Here is a 12,973-nt window from a genome sequence, read left to right on the forward strand (position 1 = left end):
GTGCTGGTATCACCCTGCTCTGCTTACTTGGCTGGGGGTAGGTCTCTGGCCCTCTCTGAGCCTCAACCTTCTCACCATAAAATGGGTCTAACACTAAGCCAACTGTGCAGGGTGACGGGGCTGAACAAGGCACTTGGCACATCTGTGATTCTCAGCCAGTGCTGGTGGAAGATGGAAAGGGCGGCAGGCTGGACAGGTGACTCGGGCAAAAGAGCTGTGCCCTGCCCTGGCTGACCCTGCCCTCTTCTGTCCCCAGGATCGCAGGCGGGGCCCAGCTCTTCTCTCCGTGGTGCGGGTGGCCATGGTGCGGAACGTGGACGACCTGGATTTCCACGTGCCGTCGCATGCGCAGGACATGCTGGACGGCCTGCGGCGGCTGCGCTCACAGCCCAAGCTGGCCGATGTCACACTTCTGGTGGGTGGTCGGGAGCTGCCCTGCCACCGCGGCCTCCTGGCACTCAGCAGCCCCTACTTCCATGCCATGTTCGCGGGCGACTTTGCTGAGAGTTTCTCAGCGCGCGTGGAGCTGCGGGACGTGGAGCCCGGCGTGGTGGGGCAGCTGGTGGACTTTGTGTACACGGGCCGGCTGACGGTCACGCAGGGCAATGTGGAGGCGCTGACCCGCACGGCCGCCCGCCTGCACTTCCCCACCGTGCAGAAGGTGTGCGGCCGCTACCTGCAGCAGCAGCTGGACGCCACCAACTGCCTGGGCATCTGTGAGTTCGGGGAGCAGCAGGGGCTGCTGGGCGTGGCCGCCAAGGCCTGGGCCTTCCTGAGAGAGAACTTCGAGGCTGTGACACGGGAGGACGAGTTCCTGCAGCTGCCCCAGGACCGGCTGGCTGCCTGTCTGGCCGGGGAGCTGCTGCAGGTGCAGCCGGAGCAGAGCCGGTTGGAGGCCCTGCTGCGCTGGGTACGCCATGACCCGCAAGCCCGGGCTGTCCACCTCCCCGAGCTGCTCCGCTTGGTGCGCCTGGACGCCGTGCCCAGACCCTGTGTGCAGCAGCTGTTGGCCACCGAGCCGCTGATCCGGGAGTCGGAGGTGTGCCGCGTGGCCCTGTCGCAGGGCCACGATGAGGTGAGCAAGGGGCAAGGAGGGGAGCCCCGGAGACCCCGACCTGCATGGGGCTGGGGAGTACAGGGCGCCTGTTCCCCCGTGCCCCAAACCTCGCAGCTCTCCCTGCCTTGGGCTGGTTACCTGTGAGGGCATCCCTGTTCATCCCCAAGGCTCCTGTTATATCTCACACCCTGGATGTGAGGGGGAGGGGAGCCCAGAAGTGACTGTCTGCTCCCTGGTCAAAGCCCACAGCTTGGTGCAGACAAACCTGTAAACAGACTTAAGGCCGTGTGAGAAAGGCCAAAGCTGGGCTGGGGGCATCCTGGACAAGCTGGCTAGTCAGGGAGAGCTCTCTGGAGGAGGTGGCACCTTGGCTGGGCCTTAGAGCAGGGCGAGGAGCTTGGCAGGAAGACGGCATGGGCCGAGAGTGCAGCAGGCGCCTTCCTGCCCCTTGGGGACAGGGTCGAGTGTTCACGGGCTGCGGTTTCCTGTTGGTGCTGCAGTGAGAGGGACAGGCAGGGCAGCTCCGGACACAGTGACAAACAGCCAAGGAGTCTGTCTGTGGCTAGACAGCCGGCTCGGGACCCTGCTCTGGAGGAGCCCCCAGGAGCCAGGCCCGGGGACACAGCTGTAGCCCTGGCCAGGGTCATGCTGTGAGGGGACCAAGTGCGAGCTACGCTGCTGTCGGGTGCCACCGGGCACAGCAGGCCGTCCTGGTGCTGGCAGCAGCCTGCGGCCCTGTCCCGCCAGGCAATCACCTTGGAACTGCCGGAGTGGGAGGTGCAGGCTGCTGCAGGAGGGGCCAGAGACGTGGGGAGCCCCAGGGGCCTGGGAGCTTGGAGCAGTTGGCCACTTACCAGCCAGGGTGGAACCCTGCTGGGATTTCCCGCCCAGCCAGGGTCATCCAAGTTCAGCACCCGCATGCTGGCGCAGGGGAGGAACTGGGGACAGAGTCAGGGTTGGCCCCAAAGATGGGTGCGGGGACTGCGGGGAGGGAGCAGCGCTCAGGTTTGAAACACAAATGCACCTGCTGTCCCATCTCTCCCCGCCCTGAGAGTCTACCACCATGTCTGGCCCCACACAACCATGGTGCACACACACACACGTGCTGACACACACATGTGCTCACACACATGCTCACAGCCCCCATGCATGTGCACCAACACAGCTGCCCCACCAAAGTCCAGCCCCAGAAAACGCCTGCTAGCCCCCAGGGCCCCTTGCATGGGGAATAGAGCCACCGGCTCCTCTAACCCAGCCTTCCTCCCCCACAGGCACAGCTGGCCCTCCCACAGAAGCTGGAGGAGGTTCTGGTGGTGGTGGGTGGGCGGGCCTTGGAGGAGGACGAGGAGGGTGCCCAGGAGCCTGCCCCTCACCCCAGGAACTTCGCCTTCTACAACAGCAAGGCCCGTGAGTAGCCCTCACGCTGTCCCTGCGGCCCACGAGTCCCTCGTGTCCGCCATGCAGGTGGAAGGACTGAGGGGCTCCAGGGAAGGGGCAGCAGGAGATCCTCGAGGTCAGCACAGGCAGAGGGGAGGCTGACAGCGGGGGCACGGTAGCCTCCTCACCCTCCAGCCACAGCCCCCAACTTTGGCCTTTTTGGGGTCCGGAGTCCAGGGTAAAGGGTGTTGCTGCCCAACCCACCCCGTGTGGGGGGACAGTCAATGGCTTGCATGCCCTGTGGAACCTTGGCCCCAGGGGGAGAATGAGGAGCTGGGGAGCAGTGGCCCAGAGGGTAGGAACTCAAGGACTAGGTCAGCTCAAACAAGGTTCTAATTCCAGCCTTTTAGCAGCTCACTTCACCGCCCTAAGCCGGTCCTCATCTGTGGAAAGGACTCCTCACGTAGTGAGGGCACGGACCCGACGGGCACGGAAGGGGCCTCTCCTGCCCAGGGCCCCATTACAGGGTTGCCCAGAAAATGGGGAGGAGTAGGAGGACAGCAGGATCTCTGGAGGGCCACACTGGCCCTGGAGAGCTCTTCTGAAAGCTCTAAGGAGCGTTGGCTGATGTCCCAGGCCCCCTGGGCCAGTCACCAGCCACCCCCATGGCGTCATTGGCTGGCGGACGCCAGGAAGCGTGAGACCGGCTGTCCCAGGTCAGGGGCTGACGAGGGGATTTGAGGGCTGACGTCAGGAAATGAGCTCTGCTGGCTCCACCCGGGAACAGCTGTCCCTCCAACCCCAAGGGGAGGACAGCGGGGGGCACAGTGGCAGGCCAAGGCCTGGTGACCGCTGGGCCGTCCCCACCCTGGGGTGACACAGACATGAGTCAGGGGGACATGCAGTCCCTGCCCAGAGGGCAGGTGCCCAGCAAGACCGGAGTTCTGCGTGTCCTAAAGCCGGTACAACAGTACACAGAATCTTCCTAGGGGACCTCCCAGAGGCCTGGGTCTTCCTCACAGCTTTCCACGAGCACCCAAAATGTGATCGTTTGCTCACACACTCCCACACTGACTCTCATTTTTAATTTTTCAAGCATTTTCTCATCTTTTGTCTCAGTTTACCCTCATGTAGCTCCTTGAAGGTGGGCCCGAAGTGGGTGTACGGCTCTGTCCCTCCCTGCTGTGGCGACAATCCCCAGGTCCGCTAACAGAGTAGCAGCCCCTTGACAGATACGGGTCGTCCATGCTCCCCTCGCCTCCGAGTGAGGTGAACTACCCCTCTTGACAGAGGACAAGCTGAGGCTATGCGTCCCCAGGGCCCACAGTGGTGCATGAGAGCGGGGGTCTGGACTCACCCCGGCTGCTGCAAGGCCCACGTCTCCCCATGTCTCCTGCATGCCCGTGGCGGCTCATGGCCCACAGGGTGCTCAGGGAGAAGAAAGGAATGATGAATGAGGAACAAGTGAATGAATGTTCATGTTCTAACCCACCAAGGACCAGAGGTCAGGCCCGTTCACATACTACCCTGTGTCAGAGGTGGGACCCAACCCAGGGGCCCAGAACACGGGCCACCTCCCTGCACACCCTGGGTGCAGTCCTGTGTCTCGTCTGCGTGCTGGGCTCCGGGGGGCGGCGTGGGGAGGTGGGAGCCCTGGGGAACCAGACCCGGCAGGGGCACGTGGAGCAGCTGAGGTGTCCCCAACTGCCACCTCACCCCACGGTAGCCAGCCGAATCCCGCCCCGTGCTCCTCCCCAGGGAGGGAATACCCCTGCTCGTGGGAAGAGGTGCTGGGGAGAGGGCAGGTGGCAGCAGCGAGCTCAGCCACCCTGACCCTCTGCCCCTCTCTCTCCCGGCCAGAGAGGTGGATGGCGCTCCCGGACTTCCCCGACTACCACAAATGGGGCTTCTCCCTCGCCACGCTCAACAACACAGTCTACGTCACAGGTGGGTTCCCAGCAGCGCCTTCCAGGGAGCTGATGACCGTGAAGCCACTGAGAATCGGCTGTCCCCTCCAGCTCAGGCGGGACTCTTCTAGACGTTTCCATGAGGTGGAAACAAGGACATTTAAAATCCATAGGTCCACGTGTGGGTACAGGGAACCATCCCGTGTTTTGTCTAACATGGAAAGCCAGGGGGGACTTGTTAGGCTCTTGCAGCCAGGGTCTCCCCCAAAGGAACTGTGTGGCGGATGGGAGGGTCACCCTGCTCATTTACATCCGGGAACTTGGGGGCTCGTACACAATTTGGTTGAGGAAAACAGCTGTGCCACGGGTGAAGATCTAAAACCACAGAAATTATCCTCCCTGTTTACGGGGTAGGGAGGGACCTGTCCAAGTCACACAGCTAGGTTGTGCCACCTACAGTCTCCCCCACCACCCAGCCCAGCATCTGGCACCATGGGGGCCTGGCATGGGGAGAAGAAGGAGACAGGACCCTTGGTACCCAGCCGCCACTAGTCTGGAGACCCCAGGCTGAGGGGACAGGACCTTTCCTGCAGGTGGCTCCCGGGGCACGAAGACAGACACCTGGTCAACCACCCAGGCCTGGAGCTTCCCTCTGAAGGAGGCCACCTGGAAGCCAGTGGCCCCCATGCTGAAGGCCCGCACCAACCACGCCAGCGCCGCACTCAATGGGGAGATCTATGCCATCGGCGGTAAGGCCTCCCCTTCCCTCTGCCCCAAGCGGCCTCCTACTCATGGCAGCCCCTCACCACCTCCTACTCATGGCAGCCCCTCACCACCTCAGTCCCGCAACAGTGGCTCCCCACCCCCATTCCTCACCAGGGACCAGAGACCACCCCCCGGCCTCAGGGACCACAGAGACATGCTCAGGAGCTCGCCATCTGGAGTAAACCAGCCCCACACCAGGGTGCCTGGATGTCCAGGAGTGAGGCTCAGGCATGAGCCTCCATAGCGAGCTCCAGCAAGGATTCTGAAAACAGAATGATGACGGGGCATGCTGGAGCCTCGAGCTTCCAGCAGAGATGAACACTCCCATCCCCAAAACAGGGAGCTCAGTCCTCTGCTCAAGGTCACGCCCTCTGTGGAGTCCCTGGGTTGAGGGGACCCACAGTGGTTTCTCTTTTGCTGTCCCCTTTACTCCCGCTATGCCCCCAGCCTGAGCACAGAGGCCCACCTTACCCCCATTATGCCCCAGAGCTGTGGCAAGGAGTCACCCCCGGGACCCCTATGGTCAGTCAGATACTGAAAAACAAAATGACCGTGGCTGACCAAGAGCTCCCCAAAACCTCTGTGGGTGACAGATGGGCCTCGAGGCCACTGCTGGGTACCCCAGCTGTCTCGGCCAGCTCCTGTGCCCCCAATGGCTGCCAAGCCCAGGCCAAGAGCAGAGAGCACACACAAGGTCCTGAGCTCCAGGCAGGTGGGGGCCCCGGCATGCAGCCTGGACTCGAGTGTTCCCGGGTCCAGGTGCCCACACCCACACCACCTGACGCTGTGGCCTTGGGCAAGTGGCCTTGCCTCCGCTCCCCGGCTGTGGAAGGGGATAAGTCACAAGCCTTGCAAGGCCATGCCTTCCTTCCCTCGCCTTCCTCTCCCCTCCGAGGAAGCCCTCTGCTGCCCCTGCAAAGCCCCCAGTCCTGCGTTTCCGGGGCCCTTCACTCGTCCCTGGCCCCCGGCAGCCCTGACCACCCCCCTCCGACAGGCACCACCCTGGACATGGTGGAGGTGGAGAGCTATGACCCCTACACGGACGTCTGGACCCCTGTCCGCCCCGCCCTCAAGTATGTCAGCAACTTCTCGGCGGCTGGCTGCGGGGGCCGGCTGTACCTGGTGGGCTCCAGCGCCTGCAAGTACAACGCCCTGGCTCTCCAGTGTTACAACCCTGTCACAGGTGGGCGGCGCAGGGCCCGGGGGTGGGGTGTCGGGACAGGGAGCAGGCAGCCACAGGTCTCTTACAAAGGGCCATGGCCCTGTTGGAGGTAGATGAGGCAGTGTTGGGGGGGCCCAGGCGGATGGGGACTAGGGGCTGGGTGGCAGGTGACAGGGAGCCCACCTCCGGGTCCCAAAGCTGCCGGCTGCGGCGTCTGCCTAGAACCTGCCCCAGGGGCCAGGAGTGGGGCCCGGACCTGCAAACCTTGGTGGGAGCTGGCTTAGGCTCCGGACCCCAGGCCAGGGTTGGGCTCCAGGGGGTCTCCCGTGTCTCCCCCTCTCTCCCCTCTCATCCTCTGGACAGTGCAGGTGATCACAGAACCCATTTTTTCAGGGTGGGTGTGAGAGTCCCATGGGAGACTGACAGTACCCAGGGTCAGGTGGGGCCCCTAGTCACCCGACCCGGCCAGTGGGCGGGGAAGAGGCAGAGGCCCCCAGGTGAAGGTGGGCCCGGCGTGTTGTCCCTGCAGACATGTGGAGCATGATCGCCTCGCCCTTCCTCCCCAAGTACCTGTCCTCTCCGCGCTGTGCTGCATTGCAGGGAGCCCTCTACCTGGTCGGCGACAATACCAAGAAGGTCTACGTGTACGACCCCAGGGCCAACCTGTGGCAGAAGGTGAGACTCGGGCTCCCCCAACCCGGGACCCCTGACAGTGCGGAAAGCCAGCCTGGGGACGGTGGGGCCTGGGGCTGTTACCGCAGTGAAAGGATTGATGAGGCCCGAAGCCCCTGTGGAGACAGGAGAGCCAAGGACCGGGGGCTCCGGGTCACCATGGGTGCTCTTCCCCTGGCCCGGGGAGGTGTGTTCTTCTCTGGGGCAAAACCAGGCTCAGCCTAGGGAGCTTTCAGGGACAGCCTGGTGCGGGCCAGGCCCCGGAGGGAGGGCACCTCCTACCCAAGGGGGTGGCCAAGCAGGGGAGAGGAGCCCTTGGCTGTGGGTGGGGTGGGAGCGGCCCACATCTTGGTGCTCCATTTCCCTCCTGGCTAACCCCTCCTCTTCTGCCACGGAGAGAGCAGATGCTGGGCACCTCAGGCCTGAGCCTTTCTGTGTGTTTCTTCTGGAGAAAGAGGAGGGATGGTGCCCAGTGCCCATGGCTGTGGCTTCAGCACTAGCCAGACACCCCGGGCCTGCCCCACCTGCCCTAAGATTCTCAATTCCTGGAGGCCCGAGGAGGCAGCCTGCTTCCTGCACTCACCCTGGCCCGGGACGGCCGGCCCACAGTGGGGCCTCGCCATCCTGCCGCCTGCAGCTGTCCCCCGTGTCAGCGCCCAGCTGACGGGAGGCCCCATTACCCTGCAGTGAGACAGGTGCTGCGTGGGTCCGGCCAGGATGCCACTTTCTCTCGGGGCCTCCCAGCTGGGCCACAGCCAGGCCTCTGCCGGGACCATGCTGCTGATTGGGGGGCCTCCCGGCCATGAAGGGCTCCACTTGGGCCTCCAGGCCTCCTGGGGGCTGGCTGCCCCTGACCGTGCCACATGTAGGCCACAGACAGGCCTTTTCCTTCCCATGCACTCTGGGCTCTTCCAGAAGGGTCCACCTCTCCTCTGGCCTCTGGCTCCCACCTCACAGCCCCAGCCCAGGCCATGGGCCGAGGCAGGAGGTACAGGGGCAAAGTGAGGTTCCTCATGGCACGAGCGGCTTCTGGTGTGTGTGTGTGTGTGTGTGTGTGTCTGTCAGAGCGAGGTCACAACTGTCCCCTCTAAGAGAACAACCGTGAATCAGAGGCCCAGCCCAGAACTTGCCCCGGGGAGCAGCTCCAGGCTTGGGCTTCCATGCCCCCAGCCCCATCTGACACCCCAACTCCACATATGGCCAAATTGGGGCCCAGGAGAGCAAGGAGCCTGGACACATCATCCTGGGAGATGTGAGCTGGAGAGGAGAGCACTAAAGGGACAGTCTGAAGGGCCTGGGGGGAGAGGGTCACAGGGAGCCTGGGCGAGGTCCCAGGGAGCGGGACCAGGTGCTGGCTGTCCTCTCTGCATGTCCCCCCGTGCCCCGCCCCACCCTGAGGGTTCCCTTGGCCATTGCCACTACCCCCCACACAGGCCCCTAACCACTGCCCCCCCCCACAGGTGCAGTCCCTGCACAGTCTGCATGAGAACGGCGCGCTGGTGCCACTAGGTGACACACTGTATGTGACCGGTGGCCGCTGGCAGGGCATGGATGGCGACTACCTCGTGGAGATGGAGGCCTACGACCGTGGGCGTGATGCCTGGACCCGCCACGGCTCCCTGCCCCGCCTCTGGCTCTACCATGGGGCCTCGACCGTCTTTCTGGACGTGTCCAAGTGGACCCAGCCCTTCAGCCCAGCCCAGGAGCACTGAGCAGCTCCTCGTCCCATGGGGCCGGGCCCGACTGCACCCTGACCCCGAGGGATGTCCCCCTCTGGGGTTGGGCTTCCTTGTCCACTCAGTGCTGGTCTCGGGCCACCAGGGACATCAGAGGACATAGCTCAGTCCCCGCAGCCACTGCACTAACTCTGCACTGAGCAGCAGCGAGGGCTTGGACTCCCACCACCTGCATGGCAGGGAGAAGCCGCTCTCCTGCCCTTGGCGGGTCTGAGGCCTGAGACACAGGAGCCGAGGGGCCCAGGAGACACAGTGGTGGCCGTCCCCAGCCGTGTGTCCCACCTGTGGCTTTGGGAGGTGCTGCACAAGGTCCAGGAAACTGCAACCCAGAGAAAAGGTCCTGGGGTGGCTTGGCCCCGGGCTACTGTGAGCCCGCTTCTGCCTGGCCCACAGCTGTGTGCCCACACCTGGCAGCTGCCCCTCTCTGGCCCCATGTACATCTCACACCCGGAAGGGAGGAGCAGGGCGTGGGGTCAGGAGAGAGGGTCCGCTGCCCATGTGGGGGTTGAGGGGAGAGAGGGTGAGCGAAGTCTTCCCAGGGAGGTGAGCAGGAAGGTGTGCTCTCTGGCCAGGATCACCCCTGTTTCTCGGGGTGATTTGCTCCAATGCAAGAATGAGAGTCCCAGCAGCAGGCCCATGAAGGGAGAGGTGGGGGTCCTACAGGGATTTCTGACAACACCTCTTGGGCGGGTTGATGCCTCGCACCCAGGTGGCCTCCTAAGCGAGGGTAGCAGTGCCCCCATGGGCTCCCCCATGAGCACACGGTGTGACTCAGGGTACTTCGGGGCTGCCCTTGCGCCCCCAGATTCTGCTTTGGGTCCCATGGAGAACTGGTGCCAACACTCCCCACCCCGGTCCTTCTCCCTGGTCCTTGATGAGGTATCCCACTGAAGGACTTGCACTGGTGCCAAGGGGTCCTCCCCTTTTTCTGTGAGCTTCATGGAGGCACACAGGGCTGTACGTTGGGGGGTCCTGGGTCCAGCCTGGTTCCAGCTCTGGCACTGACCGTCTGATGCCTCAGGAGCTCCCACCTCCCTCTGGACTGAGTTTCTTCTCCTTGAAGCCTCTTCCTTGAAACACCCCGGGGACTCAGCCTCTGGCATCCCTGGGCTCCGAGGAAGGAATCCTGGGGTCCCTCCACGTCTACCTTGCTCCCAGACCTGCAGCCTCATGCCCATTTCCCGTGGGAGAATTGAATTTGCACCCCAAGGCTTAGACAGAGCAGGGCGTCCTGGGGGTCTGCTTCCAAAGAAGCACGAGCCCCAGATCTGAGGCCGTCTAGTCAGCTGGGGGAGTGGACGGACGTGAAGATGACGGTTTCTGGGATCCCTGAATCTTTCCATATGAAAATCTCCTGCAGTGTTTTCCAGTTATTGAAGCTACTCAGCCAAACACTGTTTCAAAACGAAGACTCAACGTGTCCGTGGACTTCTTTTTATCACGAATGGGTTGGAAGGGTGGTATTCTAAAATAAGACCGGCTTCTGCTCCTGCACAGCATGGGGGGCATTGGTGGGGGGCTAGTGTCTGGGGTTGGGGAAGCTCAGCCCACTCCAGGGCCTGGTCCTCAACATTTGGGTGCCAGATCCCCTCATCGGATCCGCTGAGCCGCCCCCATTCATTGGCTCAGGCCCACTGCATCCTTCAGTGTCCCGGGAGGAAACAGATGACCCCTGAAATAGAGTAACAGAAGGCAGTGTAACAAAGGTGTGGGCAGGTGGGGGGCGTCCAGCGAGGGCTGAAGAGGCCTCCAGGGGGGCACCTAGCAACAGTGGGGAGCTGTCACCAGCCCTCCGCCCCTCTGCATGGGAAGGAGTGGACACAGCCTCCAGACAGAGAGCTGGAGGGAGAGGGTGCCAAGGATCTGGGGCCTTTGCTGAAGGAACACAGCCTGGGCCACTATCACCAAAATCTACCCTCTTACATTAAAACTGAGAGGCGAGCTAGTCTGGTTTTTTTGTTTTTGTTTTTGTTTTTGTTTTTAGGTTTATTTATTTATTTATTTGACACAGAGAGAGAGAGAGAGAGATATCACAAGTAGGCAGAGAGGCAGGCAGAGAGAGAAGGGGAAGAAGGCTCCCCGCTCAGCAGAGAGCGTGATGCGGGGCTAGATCCCAGGACCCTGAGATCATGACCCGAGCTGAAGACAGAGGCTTAACCCACTGAGCCACCCAGGTGCCCCTAGTCTGTTTTTTTAAGTGAATTAATTGAAAGCATGGAAACAATGAGCAGAGAATAAGGCAAGAGACGCTCTGTGTAGAAGTGAGAAAGGACCCTCCCCCGCCGGGAGCTGAGGTTGCCCACAGACCTCTCCAGGATGCACGTGACTTATTCTCAGCTCCTGCCCCATGCCTGGTATGCAGCAGGAATGAGTCATTCTTCACTGCATGAACTACTGACCCCAAGCTTCAAAGGCCTGACCAGTGACCTTGGGCCAGTCCCAAGATCTCAGGCTCAGTTTCCTCATCTGTGCAATGGGGATAATCACAGGATTTGAGATTTAGATGATGTCATGTGTTTGGAAGTTTCCAGTAAGCAGCAAAGATCGCCTGCCTGGACATGGAGAGGCCAAACAACAGGCTGACTCCAGGCTCCCACTGTTTTCAGGGGCAAAGGGAGCTTTTATTCCCATGACTTCATCAGCAGAGGTTCTTCCTCTGGAGGAAAAGAGAAGAGTGGGAACGGCTCAAGTGCAGCAGGCTGATGGGAAGCCAGGGCTGAGGCCGTGACATGACGGCCCAAGAATGAGGATTAAGTTTCATCCGGGCATGAGGGTGCATGGGGGAGGACACCTCGGGCTTTGTCAGGTCCCCTCCTACGGCCACTCATTCAGTACTTCCACCCTGGGATCCAGGACCTCAGCCCCAGATGCGGCCCCCGCTCTGACCCCGGGGCTGCTGCCGCAGGGGGACAAGCTGTTGGGTGCCACCGGACCCTGGTTTCTGCTGGTCCTTGACCTGTGTGATTCTTGCCTAAGCCCCTCCCTCCTCTGAGTGGATTTCATTTTTGAAATGGGACCCCAGAAACACGCAAGGCCCTGGCCCTCTGTGCTCTCTGGCCCCGGAGCCAGGCTGTGTCATCACCTCGGAACCATGTGACGGGAGCCTGTACCAGCACCAGAACCGATTTGATTTGGGTCCGCCAGCAGGGCCCATGACATCACTAGGATTGTCCACTGTTTGGGAAAATAACCGTTTTTCACATGGCAACAGCTCCTGTCCTCAAAGCTGGTGTCCTGCGGGCTGGGGCCCCCCACTGTGAGATGGAAATGAAGTCACACAAACATCTGAGGATCACATACCCCAAACTGGATCCTTCTGTTCCCAGAAGGCCAAAAGGTGACAGCATGGCCAAAGGGGACAGAGCCCAAGCTTTACCTCTCCACAACGTAAGTTGGGCTGAATGGCATCAGGGCCTGAGAGCAGTACGCACCACGTCCCTGCAGACAGAGTCCAGGCCAGCCACCCAGAAATGGGGCATCCAAGCAGCCCGGCCTCCATGCCGAGGCTCTTGGCTTTGCCTGCTCACACCTCACTTATGAGTGGGATCCCAGACCGAGCCTCAGAGCCGACAACCATCACACCCACTCTACAAACCAGCAAACTGAGTCTCGGAGAGATGAACACCTCCTCCAAAGCCAAATGTGACCTTTGCTCCAGATGGCCAAGCCAGAGCCAGGTTTGCTGAGCAGACCCACGGCTGGGTCAGTCTGTCCTGTGTTCCAGTCACGCTCTGCCTGGAGCCTCTGTCTTCACATCAGTCTGAGGGCAGCCCCACATGACATGGGGCTGATGGCCTAAGTCAGGGACCTTCGCCACTTAGGCAGCCTAGAAGGCAAGCCAGCCTCACTCATAGCCCCACACAGCGCCCACTGTGACCTCATCTCGCCCTAGAGCAGGCCTGGAGCCACGTGTGCATTGATTTCAGCTCTCAGGCAAGGAAACCAGAAGAAAACTCTGTGGAGCTCTGACACAAACTGGCCAACATCAGCTGAGAGGCAGAGTCAGGGCCTGCGAGTGGCCCCCAAGTGAAGTCTGTCCTCCCCCCTGCAGGGCTGCCCCTGGGACGGTCCACCTACCAACCAAGGTTGGACTGCTCTGTGGGTGAGCCTGCTGGGTTCGAGAGTGGCCCGGCCACATGCATTTCCCTGGCCCCCCTCCCAGCCAGACCCCATGGGAAATCCCATGCCTACGGCTACCGGCTTGTCTAAGGGAAAGGACAGGGCCACATTTTCAAGAACTTTCAAGATCATCATGTAGCTCATATTTCTCATCATCTAGAATAGGAAGGACCATAAT

The 12,973-nt window shown here is 61.8% G+C and overlaps 1 protein-coding gene across 1 annotated transcript; it reads left to right on the top strand.

The window, feature by feature from the left end:
* The first annotated feature begins 301 nt into the window (after positions 1-301).
* On the top strand, positions 302-8,652 carry LOC111145861 (kelch like family member 30). Its single transcript, XM_022501142.1, has 7 exons — positions 302-1,075; positions 2,329-2,464; positions 4,295-4,381; positions 4,935-5,090; positions 6,101-6,289; positions 6,798-6,943; positions 8,401-8,652. The coding sequence occupies exons 1-7, from the start codon at positions 302-304 to the stop codon at positions 8,650-8,652; spliced, it is 1,740 nt and encodes a 579-aa protein (XP_022356850.1).
* Positions 8,653-12,973: the final 4,321 nt, after the last annotated feature.

The sequence above is a fragment of the Enhydra lutris genome, unplaced genomic scaffold, assembly GCF_002288905.1.
Source record: "Enhydra lutris kenyoni isolate GAN:26980312 unplaced genomic scaffold, ASM228890v2 scaffoldscaffold1, whole genome shotgun sequence".
Lineage (NCBI taxonomy): Eukaryota > Metazoa > Chordata > Mammalia > Carnivora > Mustelidae > Enhydra > Enhydra lutris.

Coding starts and splice junctions, on each gene's coding strand:
- LOC111145861 (XM_022501142.1), top strand. CDS start 302: ATGGTGCGGAACGTGGACGACCTGGATTTCCACGTGCCGTCGCATGCG. Junction 2,465..4,294: donor CTTCTACAACAGCAAGGCCC/GTGAGTAGCCCT, acceptor TCTCCCGGCCAG/AGAGGTGGATGGCGCTCCCG. Junction 6,944..8,400: donor GGGCCAACCTGTGGCAGAAG/GTGAGACTCGGG, acceptor CCCCCCCCACAG/GTGCAGTCCCTGCACAGTCT.